General features: G+C 38.7%; 1 protein-coding gene across 5 annotated transcripts in view; it reads left to right on the top strand.

The window, feature by feature from the left end:
- The window catches only part of ABI2 (abl interactor 2), a 183063-nt gene that overhangs the window by 26159 nt on the left and 138744 nt on the right, over positions 1 to 18160 (top strand). For all 5 annotated transcript variants that reach the window (XM_036253509.1, XM_036253510.1, XM_036253512.1 and 2 more), the window contains exons 7-11: positions 3308 to 3423; positions 4522 to 4576; positions 8940 to 9060; positions 14388 to 14499; positions 17994 to 18058. In XM_036253509.1, the coding sequence (XP_036109402.1) occupies positions 3308 to 3423; positions 4522 to 4576; positions 8940 to 9060; positions 14388 to 14499; positions 17994 to 18058 (469 nt within the window). The remainder of the gene's footprint in view (positions 1 to 3307; positions 3424 to 4521; positions 4577 to 8939; positions 9061 to 14387; positions 14500 to 17993; positions 18059 to 18160) is intronic.

Below are 18160 nucleotides of genomic sequence, written 5' to 3'. Positions count from 1 at the left end.
TGTATAAGAGGATTTCCAGAGGGTGGGATAGATGCTGGTTGTTAATGATCCTCAATTTGCATTTTTTTTGCCTCACTTGGGAAAGGCTGAATCTCCGAGGGGGTAGGGGACTGCTTCTTCTCCCCACAACTCTGGGACGGAGCACACTGGCCACCGTCCTTTGTGGCTGCAACTCAGCAAAAACTCTGAGTGCCCTCCAAATCCCTGTTTTCCCTACAGAGTTTCAGTCCAGTCTGCCCTCCCTCTGCCGTAGCCCCCAGGTGAGTGGCTGTGGCTATTTTAGCACTCTGTCCAAGCTCTCTGTGCTGTGGAGTGGGCTTGGTCTTTATTCCCCAAGTGCGCTGCTCACAGCTAAGACTGCTGCTGTCCGTGGGTTCCCAGTCTGCCACCCTCTCTCGCACCTCTGCAGATTCTACCAGTGTTCCTGGTTATATGGTCCTGTCTTGCTGCTTTTCTGTTGCTTTTTTCCGAGGATTTGTCTTTATTTTAGTTGTAATTCCAATTTGGTCCTGGGAGATCGTCTGTGTAGCTTCTATTCACTCCACCTCCATTTTCACATCCTCTGTGCCTATCTTTGCACAGCTGGGTTGCACAGGCCTTTCTGGTGCCCCCGTACCCTGCAGGTCCCGCCTGTAACTGGATAGCACAGTCCCTTTGGGGACCTGACTCTATGCCTGTGTTATGGGCTGCTGGGTCCCACAGGCCTGTCTGATGCTTCAGCACCCCGCAGGTCCCGCGGGTAACTGGATGGCACAATCCCTGCTGGGTCGCACAGGCCTCTCTGGTTCTTCAGCACCCCGCAGGTCCCACGGGTAACTGGATCTTACAGTCCCTGCTGGGTCGCACAGGCCTCTCTGGTACTCCCGCACCCTACAGTATCCGCAGGTGGGCAGCTGGTTGGCAGCAGTCACTCTTGGGCTCCAGCTTCCCACTGCTCTTGTGAGTTACTGGACTGCACAGGCCTCTGTGGAGCCCCAGGTCCCACCGCTGGCGGCTGGGGAGTGCTGCTGCCCAGTGGGGCTCAACTTCTGCTCAGCTTTTGATGTAGTTTTTGAGGATGGATCTCAGCTGTTGGTCTGTACTTCTGTTGCCTGCGGATGGATGTCTGCTCCCCAGCCTCTGTTGCTGGGGATATATCTAGACTCTGATGGGGCTGCTACTATGGGGGATGGTGCTGGGCTCCTGGTTGTCCTTGGCTTCTGTGACTGGCGCCTTGGGAGCTCCACTACTGCGCACCCGTCTGTGTGTGTCCACTGGTTTGATGGTTCCAGGTGTGCTGGTGGGCTCGGGTTGCTGGGCCCTAGCCACTCCCACTGCCCCCTCCTAGGCAAGGCCTGGGATCTTCCAAAATGGTGGGACCTCCTTGCGGCTTAGGGAGAAGCGCCCTGAAAGGCCGCTTACCACGGTAACTAGCTGCTGCTGTCTACAGCACAGGAACTTTCTGTTCCATCGCTCTGCACTGCTGGGGTTTGGTCTTCCACCTTCATGTCCACTCACACTCTCTCACACACTCTCTCATTCTTTCACACACTCACCCTCTCTCCGGTCCTGCCCGCCGTATCTTCGATTTGCTGACTTTTGACCAAACACTTGCAACCAGTCAATGCAGATCATGTGGATATCCTCATGCCCAAAGGAAGACAATTCCATGTAGAGGAAAAGTAATTGCTAAATCCTTGAGGTTGGATTCTCCCTGGTATATCTGAAGTGTAATGGTATGGCTGGAGTGAAGTGAGTCAGGGAGGAATAGAAAGAAATGAGGCCATAAAGACTGGGGAGAGGGACAGATTTTGTCTGGTTTATAGATCATTGTATGACTAGGTTATTACTATAAGATAAGAAGACTACTTAGGGGACTATTACAGTGAACCAGGCAAGAGAAATAATGTGGTGTGGACTAGGTGACAGGCAGCAGAAAATATAGAAGGAAAAAAGAATAAGGCAGAGTAATTCTGTATTTTGAAACTAGAGCCACCAAAATTGGCTGACATTAGATATGTAGTATAAGACAGGAGACACCGAGGTTATAGGCCTGAGTAATTGAAAAAAGTTATTGGGAAATAAGATGGGGCAGACTAGGAAGATCAAGCTTTGAGGGGAAAGGTCAAGGGTTCAGTTTTGGTTATGTTATGTTTAATATGCTTCAGGCATCCATGAGGAGATGCTGAGATGGTTATACGATATGTGAGTCTGGAGTTCAGGGGAAAGAGGTTCTGACTGAAAATATAAATTTGGAAGTGTTAAGTACATAGATTATATTTACAGCCTTGAGCTGGTGATGACCAGTGTAATGAATATAATTAGAAAAGGAGAAGAGGTCCAAAAATGTGAGACCTGACCTTGGACATTCTATCATGAAAAAAGTCTAGAGATGAGGAGGAATCAACAGAGGAGACTGGGAATCAGCAGGTAGTAGAGTGGGAGGAAAGAGTGGTATCCCAGACAGTGTGGAATATCCTAGAAGCCAAATGAAACAGTGTTTCCTGGAGAGTAAGTGATCAACAATATCAAAAGCTGATAGGTCAAGTAAGATGGTGACTGAGAAATGAACTTTGGATAATTCTTTAGATTGTTGGGTATCAGTTATTTATTCTATATCTTTTAGGTTTCAGGAGTTTACTTTTCTGGTTATTTCACATCTGTTTCTGTCCCTAAATGGATGATACTTGATTTGAGAGAAGAAAGTTAAGAGGACAGAAATTAGAAAGAAGATTGATAATATCAGGAGAGAGATATATATGTGTGTGGAGGCCTCTATGGTGCTGGCCTTGTTTTATTTCTTGACCTGGGTGGTGATATTATGGGTCTTTGCTTTATAATTATTCCTTAGACTGTGCATATATATCTTATGTACTTTTTTGGTACATATGTAAAATAAAGAGAAGGAAAAGAAAGTAGATGAGTTTAAACATAAATTAGCTTTTTAAAAATTGTTGATTTACTACTCTTTTTTTTTTATCCTCACTTGAGGACATTTTTTCATTTTTTGTTCAGATAGAGTGGAGGGAGAGAGAGAGAGAGAAACATCAATGTGAAAGGGGCACATTGAGTGGCTCCCGAATGACCCAACCAGTGCCGGGGACAAACTGCAACCAAGGTACATGCTTCTAGCGGGAACGGAACCCGGGTGTCTCTGGACTGCAGGCTGATGCTCTAATCACTGAGCAAAACCGGCCAGGGCGATTTACTACTCTTTTGCCTTTGAAAATTTTATTCTGAAGTAGTAGCATTCTACAGAAATATTTTAAAAGTTTAATCTTTACAAGTGCTTATATTCTAAAATCTTTTTTTGTTTTTTTTCTCTAAGCCCTTATGCAACTGGAATTTATTTTGAAGAAAATCATAGAAGAACGAAAAGGAAGGAACTTTAGTCAATGTATTTTCATTGACTCCTTAGTACAAGGGAACCTTAATGACCAACAGGTAATATAATTGTTAAATATTTGTCAAATAAAAGCTAGTCACACATGTATAGAGTGTGATTTTTATTAATTTAATCCAGATGCCCTACAAAATTCAGTGGCTTTCTTTTACTCTACATCATCCATAAACAGTGTAAGAATTTAGACTTCTACTATTTAGCTCTTTGAAGCAGTTGTATATTATTTAATATTTGGGTATGCAAATATTGAGCCAAAATTCTCTGATCATAAAATAAGAGGACCTGTATAAGCCTTTATCGACTAAGCTGCTTTACCCGGAAGATCAGATGTGGCAGCTTGACTTGTTCCAGGGTGTGTCTATTACCCCCCAGCAGACCATCTTACGTATCGTGTGGTGTGGTCAGGCAAAGAACGGGAGTGAAACCATTATTGCCACACCCTTTGATTGTAGGGATCCTCAGCCCCATTCTACACATGCAAGTCTTCATAGACAGAAGTGGCTTTTTGTTGTGTGTGAGTGCAGAAATTGAATCAGGCTCCAAGGACAATGAGTGGCAGGCTCTTCACTGTTTCTGAGGCTTCGTTGCTGTACCAGGCCAAGAGGAAAGAGAAGACTGAGCTAGTGTACTTGCAAATATGTATCATGAAACGGTAATAATATAGGTAAATGTGTACTGTATGAAAAAGGGCAATAGAATATTTAGGTTGGTTCTTATTTATTTATTTATTTATTTATTTAATCCTCACCCGAGGACATTTTTTGATATTTTGTTCAGATAAAGTGGGAGGGAGAGAGACAGAGAGTGAAACATCGACATGAAAGGGACACATCGAGTGGTCGCCACCCACACGACCCAATCAGGGCCGGGGACAAACTGCAACCAAGGCATGTGCCCTTAGCGGGAATTGAACCCTGGTCTCTCCAGACCGCAGGTCGACGCTCTCTAACCGCTGAGCCAAACCGGCCAGGGCTAGGTTGGTTTTATATTACATAGATTTTTTTAAGTGAAACATCATAAAGAAATAATGTACTTTTTCCCTTTCTTTGACCCTAATTCTGTGTCCCAAGTTATTTTAGTAGGATCTGATACAGGCCACCTTGCATTTTATAATTTTTAAACTTCATTTTGTTTCCTAGATCCTAGAAGACAGTGTGATATTTTCTCTGGCCAGTTGCATAATAACTGCAAAATGTAAGTATGACTTGATTCCTTCTTGAGGGAGAGTATAAAATATACGAGATAAAGCTATTCTAAAATATGGGAAACACTGTTTGTAAGACCTCTTTATGATTTTCCTTCCCTCTTCTTTTTTTTTCTTGTTTGAAAGGCTTGATTCACACAGGTACCTTTTTTTTCAACCCCTGGGTGTTCTAAGCCACCTCTGAACATTGCCATCACATTTTGACATAGCTGATGGATTGTGAATTCTAGTTAGTGCTTTTAAAAGGAACTGCTATACTGCCCTGGCCGGTTTGGCTCGGCGGTTAGAGCGTCGGCCTGCGGTCCTGAGAGACCCGGGTTCGGTTCCCGCTAAGGGCACGTACCTCGGTTGCGGTTTGTCCCTGGCCCTGGTTGGGTCGTGTGGGTGGCAACCACTCGATATGTCCATTTCACGTCGATGTTACTCTCTTTCTCTGTCTCTCTCACTTTACCTGAACAAAAAATGAAAAAATGTCCTCTGGTAAGGATAAAAAAAAAAAAAAAAGGAACTGCCATTGACCAAGCAGTAAGCTTTTTAGTATCCTGCTGAGGCATTTCTCTTTGACTCCAGTTTAATCTTCTATTATTAAGGTCTACCAACAGAAGAGATAGGCTACAGAAATCTTGATTTAAAAGAACTCTTTTGTTGGCTTGAAGGTGATTTTATTTACAAATCTAAAATTTGTGACATGTTTCTAAGTTTCCTTACTGGTTTTTAGCTTAGCAGAGTACCATTCATTCATACACTATTTATAAAATTTTGTGTATATCTGTAAAAATATGCTAACATAAAATGCAAAAAGGAAGTATTAAAACATCAATTTAAAATAGAAAAAAATTATGTTCACTTGAAGGATTTTGTTTATAACTCTTTCTATTGAAGGAAATTTTCTTAAAAACAATGACTACAAATATAAACTTCCCATAAATTTTTGCTGTTGTAAAATTATTGATATTTAGGTATGTTCAGATATTACAAATTAAATGGAATTTAGGTAAGCTTGTGTCGAACCTTTTCATTTTTTAAATCCTCACTTGAGGATATGTTTTTTATTGATTTTTTTTTTTTTTTTTTAATTTTTAGATGAAGGGAGAGAGAGGGAGAGGGAAAGGGACATTGATGTGAGAGAAACATTGGTTGCCTCCCATCTGTACCCCGACTAGGGACTGAACCTGAAACTTCGGTATGTACCCTGACCAGGGATCAAACCCACAACCTTTTGGTGTATTAGATGATGCTCCAACCAGCTGAGCCACCTGGCCAGGGTTGTATTGAACCTTTTTTTAAAAAAAAGCTTAAGTTTTTAAAAAAATTTATTACATTAAAATATATTTTTGCTAAAGACCTTTAAAAACGCTGAGTCAGCCCTGGCCAGTTTGGCTCAGCGGTTAGAGCGTCGGCCTATGGTCCGGAGAGACCCGGGTTCGGTTCCCGCTAAGGGCATGTACTTCGGTTGCAGTTTGTCCCCGGCCCTGGTTGGTCGTGCGGGTGGCAGCCACTCAATGTGTCCCTTCACGTCGATGTTTCTCCCTCTCTCTCCCTTCCTCTCTCTCCCTCCCACTCTATCTGTACAAAAAATGGAAAAATGTCCTCTGGTGAGGATAAAAAAAAAATAAAATAAAATAAAATAAAATAAAAACCCTGAGTCAGTTGTACTCTAGATACTACAATAAGTGACCATTTCCAAAGTTGGGTTAATATTTTAATCTTATTTGCTGTTTTTAGGGGAAATTTTAATAGTATTATTTCTTTGCATGTGGGTTGATTACTATTTAAGTCACCTCTGAAGTTTTTTTTTTTTTGGTACATGCCCCTAGCGGGAAACAAACCAGGGACTCTCTGGTCCACAGTCCAACACTCCAACCGCTGAGCCAAACTGCCCAGAGCTAAATTCACACTTTTAAGCTATCCCCAGTCATACTTTATTTATTTACTTTTTTCTTTATTGATTTTTTTTAAGGGAGAGGGAGAGAGAGAGAGAAAGAAAATTGGTGAGAGAGAACATTGATTGGCTGCCTCCTACATTGGGATTGGGCCCACAACCTGGCTATGTGCCCTGACCAGGAACTGAACCAGCGACCTCTTGGTGCATGGGTTGACGCTCAACCACTGAGCCACATCAGCCAGGCTATACTTTATTTTTAACTGAGTTCTACAAAAGAATAAATGTTTGAGATTTACAGATTTAATAAACAGTTTTATTAATTTTAATCGATCATTTAGTCAGGCAGGGTGTACAAGTGCCTACTGTATTAAAATCTTTGTGATAAATCTTTCATTATTTTATTTTACTATACAAGTTTGTAAAATTGCATATACATATTGTACACTATCTGCACTAGTTTTCATGTCACTTGTTTTTATTTCCACTTTTAAATCATCTTTATCTTTCAGTTATGGTTGACATTATTATATTAGTTTCAGGTGTATACCCCAGTGATTAGACATTATGTAACTTAGTGATCATTCCAGTAAATTTTGCACCCATCTGATACCATATAGAGTTATTAGAATATTATTGACTGTATTCCCTATGCTGTACTTTACATCCCCATGACTATTATGTAACACCAATTTGTACTTCTTAATTTCTTCACCCTTTTCACCCATACCCCTAGTCCCTCTCCCATCTGGCAACTGTCAAAATGTTCTCTGTATCAATGAATTTTTTGTGTTCTGCTTGTTCTTTTATTTTGTGACACAGAAATTCTGTAGTTCACTCAAAAGCCATAATAAAGAAGCACATGTAGGAAAAAGTTAAGGACCGGCAGTTATTCCCTGGCCAGTTTGTCTCAGCGGTTAGAGCGTTGGCCTGTGGTCCAGAGAGACCAGGGTTCGGTTCCCGCTAAGGGCAGGTACCTCGGTTGCAGTTTGTCCCCGGCTCTGGTTGGATTGTGCGGGTGGCAGCCACTCGATGTGTCCCTTTTACATCGATTCTCTCTCTCTCTCTCTTTCTCTCTCTCTCTCTCTCTCTCTCTCCCTCCCTCCCACTCTATCTGAACAAAAAATGGAAAAATGTACTCGGGTGAGGATAAAATAAAAAAAATAAAAAAAAAAAATAAAAGGACAGGCAGTTATTCTCATCATGTTCCTTTTTTTGAACTCTAGATGTGAGTAAATTATCAAAATAATTGAGGACCAGGTAGCTATTGATTTTATTAATATTTGCTTCAGAAAGTGAATTGTGTATTTTCTAGGCAAAGGAATTCGATAATATGTGAGTTAGGCAAACATTAAAAAAATTTAACTTTGAGACAAACTTATGGCAGCCCTTGTTAGCCCAGGAAAGAGATAATAAGTAGAGGTAGAAATTAGTAAATGTATTTTAAAAAGTAGGAAAAGTAGAGCTGAGCCTAGCATAATTTAGGGAAAGAGGTACTATATATCTGGATGGTTTAATTCTTTGAATAGTTCTAATCCCAGTGCATTCCTAAAGGAAAGATCATGACTCTATTTTTCTGTTTTATGTTCATCATGTAATTTTCTTACCTTTTTATTTCAACAGTGAATATGATCCATAAGCCATTTTAGCCAAAAGTAAGCTATAAGCTAGCAATTTTCCAATTTTGGAGTTCATCAAAATAATTGTGGTATTTGTTAGAAGTACAGATGCTTGGTTGGATTCTACTAAATCTACTAAATCAGAATCTGTGGATGTGAGGTTGTGCCATCAACCAACTCCCAGGTGGTTTTTGAGAGCCACTTTCCTAAGCAATAACCAGTCCCAGTTCTTGAGCCTGTGAATCTTAACCATTGTAAGAAAAAATTTAGAATATTGATTTGTAGGTAAATTTCCTGCTACTTTGGTTTGTATGAGTCATTTCATTAGGGCTCCTGAGTGAACTGATAAATCAGTTTTTTATTTTACAAGGTTGAGTGAACCAGACAGTCCATCAAAGTTATCAATGTTTAACATTCTTCCAGATGTGAAATCTGTTTATTATTATTACCTCAGGTATAATCATGAACATGAACAACAGTATGGTGATTACAGGGGTGCGGTGAAAAAGGTCATAGAGGGGGTAAATGGTGATGGAAAAAATACAATAAAAAAAGTTTTTCAAAAAATGGCTTCAATTACTTGCCAGTTAAGGAAAGAAATCTTCCAGCTTGCACTATCTCTTTTGAGGAGTATTCTGTGAATATTTATGCTTTGTTCAATGAAGTATAAATCCTGTGAACAACCTTGTTTTACTTTCTTTTTTCTTTCTTTTTTTTTTGATAGCATTTATTTATCTTTTGTATTAGGAAAAAAAAAATGAAAATACAAAAAAATACTTAATTTTTTTCTTATTCCACATCCAAACTATGAGTTAGCTCTTTTCAATGTTATTAATATAAATTTTCACTTAGTGTGCACCTGGGCAATCTGTTTTTTAACCACCTCTGAAGAAGTGCAGAAAAAGCTATATGAAGAGATAGACCAAGTTTTTGGGAAGGGTCCTATTACTCCAGAGAAAATTGAGCAGCTCAGGTAAGAACACAATAAAAGGAAGAGGAGATCATTAAAAGGTAAATTTGAACTGGTTTGACTGTCTAATTTAAAGTTAATGCTAATATCTAGGAAAGCTATGTATCTTTATAGGACTTAAGATTTTAATAGATAATTTAATTTACTGTCTAAAACCATATGGTAGTTCGGGAAAGCTTTACATTATTAGCCTGTATAAAATAGTATCAGTGATGTCAAGTAAGTGGAACATTCATACCTATTTGTAGGAATGGAAAATGGAACAGTCCTATAGGAAAACTGTGTGGCAAGATCTTATAAATTTAAACATACACTTACCATATGACCCAGCAATTCTATTCCTAGGCATTAACCCAAGAGAAATAAAAACAAATGTCCATACAAACCTGTATGCAAATGTTCGTAGCAGTATTATTTATAATAGCAAAGAAACTGAGAGCAGTCCAAATGTTCATCATCTGATGAATAAACAAATTGTATTATATTTGTACCATGGAATATTACCAAGTAATAAAAAGTAACAGTAATTTAAAAGGAAGTCTAGCCCTGGCTGGTTTGGCTCAGTGGTTAGAGCGTCGGCCTGCGGTCCTGAGAGACCCAGGTTCGGTTCCCGCTAAGGGCGCGTACCTCGGTTGCAGTTTGTCCCCGGCCCTGGTCGGTTGTGCGGGTGGCAGCCACTCGATGTGTTCCTTTCACATCGATGTTTCTCTCTCTCTCTGTTCCTCTCTCTCCCTCCCACTCTACCTGAACAAAAAATGGAAAAATGTCCTCCGGTGAGGATAAAAACAAAAAGGAAGTCTAAATGTTTTCATTGGTCAAACATCTAATTATTAAAGCAGAGATATTGATTGATGGGACACTGTAACCACTGTCTTAGGGGTGATAGGAAGGTCAGATAAAGTATAAACTAGCATTGCCTTTCATGTTAATGTTTGACAATGTGAGAAATGGATTTCATCAGATTAAGAACAACCATATAGATACTATGTCGGAAGCATATACTACCTTGTATAAGCTGTTGACCTGAGGATACTGAATTGAAGTTAACCAAACCTTCCACTTATCACTAATAGGAAGTCTTGTACATTGAGAGGACCATATTGGCCTGGGCTGGCCTCTGTGCAAATAATTCTCATCCTCTGCACAAGTCATTGAACTGCATTTCTTCAGTGAGTTTTATTGCTGTGAAGAAAAACTTTTTATTTCTTTTTTTTTTAATCCTCACCCGAGGACATTTTTTCTATTTTTTGTTCAGATAGAATGGGAGGGGGAGAGAGGGAGAGACACATTGACGTGAAAGGGACACATCGAGTGGCTGCCACCCGCACGACCAACCAGGGCCGGGGACAAACTGCAACCAAGGTACGTGCCCTTAGCGGGAACCGAACCTGGGTCTCTCTGGACCGCAGGCCGATGCTCTAACCGCTGAGCCAAACCAGCCAGGGCGAAAAACTTTTTTTTCCTACCACATGATTTGACACTAAAAATTATTTAAAATAATTTAACAAAACCAAAGCCACAATGAAAACCAATGTGTTGTGTGTGTATCATTTTTACGCTTGGGACCAGTTTTATTATTTTGGGAACTATTACAAGACTTCTGTTAAACATGTTGAGTGTTAAGAGAAAGCAGACTTTTGGCAAGTATGGAAAACCAATTACAGAAAATGTCTCTGCTAGAGCTTGAGAAACACCAGGGAGGCACAGAGAAGTTTATCCTCTTCCTTCTCTAACTGCTGAAAACATAGGCGTTTCCTTGAGAAAAATAAGAATGTTACATTGTTGTCTTTATTTTTATATTTACAGGTAAAAGACCATGCAATGAAACTTCCTAATTAAATCTACTTATAATGTAGTAGAATATAACATAGAATTACTTTTCTTAAGGCAAATCTGATGTAAAGAAAATAATATTTTTAAATATTAAATGTAACAATACATTTAATGTTACATTTTAAATTTTATACACAACATGGAAAATCTCATTATACTAAGTGAAAGAAGTAAAATACAAAGATTGTCTACAATATGATTTCATATAGATGAAATTATAGAAAAGGCAAAATGAGTGTGACAGAAAGCAGATCAGTGCTTGTCTGGGGCCAGGAATATGGAGGAGATCAACTACAAAGGGGTGTGAGTAAAGGTTTTAGGGTGAGGGAACTGTTCTTGTTCTGTGTCTTGCTTGTAGTTGTGGTTACACAATTGTATACAATTACTAAAATTCATCAAATTATACAGCTAAAATAAATGAAGTATTTTTTTAGATTCTACATGAGTTAAATCAGACACTAGTACAATATCATATGTCAACTGTAATTGAAAAATAAAAAATATTTTGAAAATAGACGAATCCTTTATATGTAAGTAATAATTTAAAACATTTCTTTAAAATAGCAGTTGTGACTGCTTAGGGGATTGGTAGTCTGAAACTGGATAACAAACAACCCTATCTTGGAGCATCTTTCGATCATAGAAATGAAGATGGGGATATAGCCATTGGGAAAGCCACGGACTTCACAGGGAGGCTTCTGTTACAGAGTCTTCAAAATGTTGGACGTTTTCTTTATTACATTGAATATAACTATCTTTAATTTTAAGAGTAATACATAGTTGTCTTTTGAAATTTTTATAATACAAAAATGTATAAAGTAGAAAGTTTAGGAGGTACATTTTTTGTAAATGTACCTTTAGGGATAAAAATTGTTAACTATTTCACTATTTTTCCAGATTTTTCTGTGCATGTATACATATGTATTTAAAACCAAAAAAATTGAAAATGTTAAAAAATACATAACATATGACTTCTATAAATTTCATTTTTTCTCTGTGGACAGTATTCTTATATGTAAACAATCAGTGATCGAATTCTGTTAATAATTCTGCTTTCTAAACAACTTTAGTTGGAAGCTTAGTTTTAATTATTTCCATCGTGCCCATTTTATCCAGACCATCATCAACTTGTCAGGGACATTTCAACAGTCTTGGAACTTGCTCCCCTCCATTCTATTTTTCAAATTGCTACTGGAGCCTGTGACTGCACACTGTAATCACTTCCGGTGCTCTAAAAATATAGATAAGCCGGGACCAATCCCAAACCAGCAATCTCTGTCATCAGAGGCTTTCAAAGCTTCTCAGTTGATTCTAATTTGTAGGCAAAGTTGAGAGCTGTTGTGCTAATGATCTTTATCTATCTGGGGAGTCACATCTGATTAGATAACTCCCCAGTTTAAATTCTGGTTGCTGGCCCTGGCCAGTTTGGCTCAGCGGTTAGAGCATTGGCCTGCGGTCTGGAGAGACCCAGGTTCAGTTCCCGCTAGGGGCGCGTACTTCGGTTGCAGTTTGTCCCCGGCCCTGGTTGGTTGTGCGGGTGGCAGCCACTCGATGTGTCCCTTCACGTCGATGTTTCTCTCTCTCTCCCTTCCTCTCTCTCCCTCCCACTCTCTCTGTACAAAAAAAAAAGGAAAAATATCCTCGGGTGAGGATAAAAAAAAATAAAATAAATTCTGGTTGCTGTTAAGATAAAATTTAAACTTACTAACATACCTTATGAGGCATTTGAACAGCTTAGCTTTGCATTCCTGTTCTACCTTATCTCTTACTACTTGTGCTTGTTCATATCCTTGGAATCAGCTATACTGAAATTCATTTGTTTCTTCAAAGGTACAACACTCTTTCATATCTTCTGACTCTTGCAGACTGTTTCTTTGTTTAGATTCTCTCTTCCTCTCTCTAGCCAACTCCCATTTTTCTTCTGCAGGTCTCAGCCTAAGTGTTTATTTTTCTGCATAGTTCTCTCTCTAGTTAAGTACTCCTGCCATGGGTTTCCTGCTAGTTCCTTGAACTTTCTTTATCATAACAGTTACTGTGATTTTGTAATTGTTCATGCTTGATGTCCCTACTTTTCCCCCTTCCTGTCAACTAGACTGAGTTCCTTTGCGAGTTGTGTGTCTTGTTCACTGCTGTAGCTGTGTATCTAACACAGTGCTTGTAATGTAGTATGTACCCAATAAATATTTGTTCAAAGAGGAAAGGAAGGATGTTTCTTTTTTTGTTCTTGTTGTTTTTAGATATTATAAACAATCGGCATTCCTCTGCTTACATCTTTGCTAATATTTCTAATTGTTCTATTAATAAATAATAATGAGATTAGTACTTAAGGATATATGCAATAGTATAGTGCCTCATTTTTAAAAATCTGTAAAATTAAAATAATAACAGGATCCATGAGGTTCTTATAGGAGTAAAAGAGATACTACATAGAAACTATTAGACAGAACTGGTGCGTGACAAGATTTCAGTACATTTTAGTTTTATTCTCATTGTGATGCACACTTAATATTCTTATATACTGTATATTACCAAATTACTTCCACCGATTGACTATCAATGTCTTTTTCCTCATTTCTGTTAGTGTCTATTGTCATTCTTTTTTATTTTTGCTAATCTGTCAAGTTAAAAAAAATGCTTTGGTTGCCAGTCTTTCCATTGTTAATGAGGTTGAGTATCATTTCATATATTTTCAGGTGATTTGTATTTATTTTGTTAATTGCTTTTCTATATTCTCTGTCTGTATAATATTGGGGTGTTTGATGATTTTAACTATGAATTTTTAAAGAGTTTTGATATATTTAAAATATATTTACTGTATTTTTCCTAGTTGTCTTTTTTAAAAATATTTTATTTATTGATTTTTAGAGAGAGAGGAAGGAAGAGGGAGAGAGAGATAGAAACATCGATGAGAGAGAACATTGATTGGCCGCCTCTTGCACACACACACACCCCCCACTGGGGATTGGGTCCACAACCTGGGCATGTGCCCTGACTGGGAATCTAACCGGTGACCTCTTGATACATGGGTCCATGCTCAACCACTGAGCTACACCACCTGGGCCCTAGTTTGTCTCTTAATTTTATGTATGATGATTGCAAATATATAAAAAATTCCATAATCAGATTATTTGTGTTTTTCTTTATGGTTTTTGTCATTGTGTCAATATTTATATAATTTTTTATTAGACGTGTTCTTTGTTAACATTTTTATTAAATCTTTTATTAAAAATAATGGATTTTTCTACTCAAAATTTATAAAAAATATTATTTTGAGTTTTCTTTGGTACTTCTAAAGATGTTTTTGTTTGTTTAAATCTTTACCCACCTGAACTTTATATACTTCTAATATATAATGTATCTTCAAGCAAAAAGAATTATCGGGTGACTTTCAAATTAGGAAGGCTATGAAAGTTGTTGAATGACATTTTGAAATGTTTTTACATTTCAAATTGCCTCTCCCAAAGTAAAGATATTTAAAAAAAAATTTTTTTAAACAGATATTGTCGGCAGGTGCTGTGTGAAACTGTTCGGACTGCCAAACTGACCCCAGTTTCTGCCCGGCTTCAGGATATTGAAGGAAAGATTGACAAATTCATTATTCCTAGAGAGGTAGGAAACATTTTATATACCTAACTCATTCAATTATTCTTTCAACTCTTTTAGTCTGTGTTTTTAAATTTTATTGTTTAAACTATCCAGTAAATGCTACCCATTATTAAATCAAAGATAATCATTTTAGATGACAAAATAATATATGCTTGTTCTAAAGTTCAAACAATATAAAAGAGACACTCTCTTCCCCATGGGTGCTACTGTTAATAGTTTAGTGTGTATTTTTTTTTTTTCCACATCTTTATTGTTGGATGTAAAATATATTACAGATGTTCCACATTTTTCCCCCATTGACCCCCTCCTCCCCACTCCTGCCCCCCTCCCACCTTTTCCCATACTATTGTCCGTGTCCATTGGTTATGCATATAAGTTCTTTGGTTTATTTCTTCCCACCCCCCCAACCCCTTTCCCTTTGAGGTTTGTCAGTCTAGCAATGAATTTGTGCTTCTTAATCCCTTCACCTTTTTCATCCATTCCCCCAACCCCTTTCCCAACTGGCAACCAACTAAATGTTCTCTGTATCTATGAGAATGTTCCTGTTCTTCCTGTTCATTTTGTTTGTAGATTCCATTGTTGATAGATATGTATTCATTGCCATTTTGTTTGTTCATACATTTTATCTTTTTCTTTAAAAAGACCCTTCATCATTTCATATAATAACGGTTTGATAGTGATGAACTCCTTTAACTTTTTCTTGTCTGGGAAAGTTTTTATATGTCCATCGATTCTAAATGACAGCTTTGCAGGATAGAGTAATTTTGGTTGTAGGTTCTTGGTTTTCATCACTCTGAATATTTCTTGCCACTCCCTTCTGGCCTGCAAAGTTTCTTTTGAGAAATCAGCTGACAGCCTAATGGGAACTCCCTTGTAGGTAACTAGCTGCCTTTCTCTTGCTGCTTTTAGGATTCTCTCTTTGTCTTGAACCTTTTGCATTTTGATGATGATGTGTCTTGGTGTGGGCCTCTTGGGGTTCATCTTGTTTGGGCCTCTCTGTGCTTCCTGGACTTGTATGTCTGTTTCCTTCACCAAGTTAGGAAAGTTTTCTGCCATTATTGTTTCAAACAGGTTTTCGATTTCTTGTTCTCTCTCTTCTCCTTCCGGCACCCCCAAGATGCGAATGTTGGCACGCTTGAAGTTGTCCCAGAGGCTCCTTACGCTATCCTCATTTTTTTGGATTCTTTTTTCTTTTTGCTGTTCTGGTTGGGCGTTTTTTGCTTCCTTATATTCCAAATCGATGGTTTGCTCCTTGGATTTACGTACTCTATTATTGAAGCTATGTACATTATTCTTTATTTCAGTTAAAGCCTCCTTCGTTTCTAACTGTGCAGCGATCATTTCTGACTGGTACTTTTTTATGCTCTTGAGGCCCTCACTGAGTTCATTGAGCATCCTTATAAGCAGTATTTTGAACTCAGCATCTGTTAGGTTGCTTATCTCCATTTTGCTTAGTTCTTTTCTTGGGGTTTTGTTCTGTTCTTTCATTTGGGACCTGTTTCTTTGTCTCCTCATTTTGGCTGCCTCCCTGTGTTTGTTTCTGTGTATTACTTAATGAGAGGTATGGGGCTCGCTGAGACCCGATGCTGCTCGTTTGAAAGAATTTAGGAAAAACCTGAAGCAGGATCCAAGACAGGCCAATCCTATGGTTAAGCAAGTAGCAACAGCTTGGGTGGGCTTGAAAGTTGTGTGGGGCGGGGCAGGGCGGGGCCTCAGGGAGTCAGCAGGGCGGGGCTACCAGTGTGAACCAGGTTGCTGGAGTCCCAGATATGGCGACTGTCTGCCGCCCCAGGGAAGGGCTCACCAAAGGAACAAAGGCCTCTTACAGCACGTTTGTCCCCGAGGAAGCCCCCTCTCCAGCCCTCGCTCCAGTGCCAAACAGCTCAGTTCTTCCCTGTATGTCTCTGGCGCCCCTCGAGCTGCCTCCCCTCCGAGCTTAGAGGGAGAGAGTCCGATAAGTCCGTGCGCAGGCCCTTTAGGGAGCTGCCTGGGGCTCCAGCTGCCTCAGCTTCCCTGAGCCTCAGTTTCTGCTGGTTTTTCCAGCCAGAAGTTATGGGGACTTCTCTTCCTGGCACTGGAAACCTGAGCGGGGCACCTGGTGTGGGACCGGGACCCCTCAGTCCTCAGGAAGGACCTTCCCAGCCGCGGGAGCCTCCTGATTTTTATCCGCGACACTTGGGTGTGGGACCAGCCCGTCGCGCCGCCGCGCCGCTGCCGCCACCCCTCGCGCCGCCGCCCCTCCTACCAGTCTGGATGTAGCTGCTTTTTTTTTTTTTAATTCCGTAGTTGTAGGACTTCCATTCAGCTTGATTTCAGGCGGTTTTGGATGATGGTTGTTCTGTAGTTTTGTTGTAACTTGGATGTGGTTGTGGAAGGTCGCGATACTGCGTTTCCCTACGCCGCCATCTTGACCGGAAGTCCTTAGTGTGTATTTTTTTTATTTAAAGTTTTCCATCACCATTTATCCCCCCTATAACCTCCTCCATACCCCACTCATCCCCACAATCACCACACTGTTGTCTGTGTCCATGAGTTCCTTCTCTTTAGTGTGTATTTTTTAAGATCTTTTTTCTGTGTATATATACACATATATGTGTACGTATTTTAAAACTGAATTTATATGTGAAAGGTTACTCTATATATTGCTCTTTAATTTTCTTCTTCTATTGAAGGTTTCATGGCTACTAGTGTAACTAGCACTTGATACAGATCCAATTCATTATTTTTAATGGATGCATAGTATTCCATGTGCCATAATTTATTTAAGCAGTTCTCATAGATGGAAATTAGATTGATATTTTTTATTACAAATTATATACTTGTACAGGTATTGGATAGAGTCATTGAAATGGAGTTTTTGGGTCAAAGTACATATGTATGTCAAATTTAAATTGCTATCTAAAAGGCCATTTATATTTTTAGCAATAATGTATGAGGAAGTTTTTTCTCGCCATATCCTCACCACCTATGGACTTATGAATCATACATATTTTGTGAATTTTATATGAAAAATTATCTCATGATTTTAATTTGTTTTTCCCTAATCATTGGAGAGATTGAGCAGCTTTTCAAATACAAAAAGTTTTTATTTCTTCTTTTTTGAATTATCTGCTTTTAACTCACTATTTTTTCTAGTGAACATATATGTCTTTTTGTATATTATACATATTGACAGTTATGTGGCAAATATTTTTTCTTTCTATTATTTATTCTTACTGGTGCTTATGGTATGTTTTATTTTGACTGGATGCAGTTTTTAAATTTTTTATATAGTTAAGTCTGTCATTACTTTATGGCTTTTGTGATGTGCTTAGGGATGCCTTCCCTACTGTAAGATTACCAAAATAATGGCCTCTGTTTTATTCTATTATCTTATGTTATTATTTTTTATTCATTACATGTATTAAAAGAAAATTTAGGATAAGTGTCTTTCTGGGAGTTGTTTTGTCTTTGTTAGGCCTTGGCTATAAAGTAATTTTTTTTTTTTTTTTTGGCAGACTCTCGTTCTTTATGCTCTTGGTGTGGTACTTCAAGATCCCAGTACTTGGCCATCACCATACAAGTATGAACAATCATGTTACTGTCATTGTGCTTATCAATTTTTATGTTTTCATGTTTTGCATTTCTTTTCTAAGTTTTGAGGAGAAAATTCAGTATGTGACAA

The sequence above is a fragment of the Molossus molossus genome, unplaced genomic scaffold (assembly GCF_014108415.1).
Source record: "Molossus molossus isolate mMolMol1 unplaced genomic scaffold, mMolMol1.p scaffold_m16_p_11, whole genome shotgun sequence".
Lineage (NCBI taxonomy): Eukaryota > Metazoa > Chordata > Mammalia > Chiroptera > Molossidae > Molossus > Molossus molossus.
The sequence above is the reverse complement of the archived record's forward strand: the minus strand, read 5'-3'. Positions and strand labels throughout refer to the sequence as shown.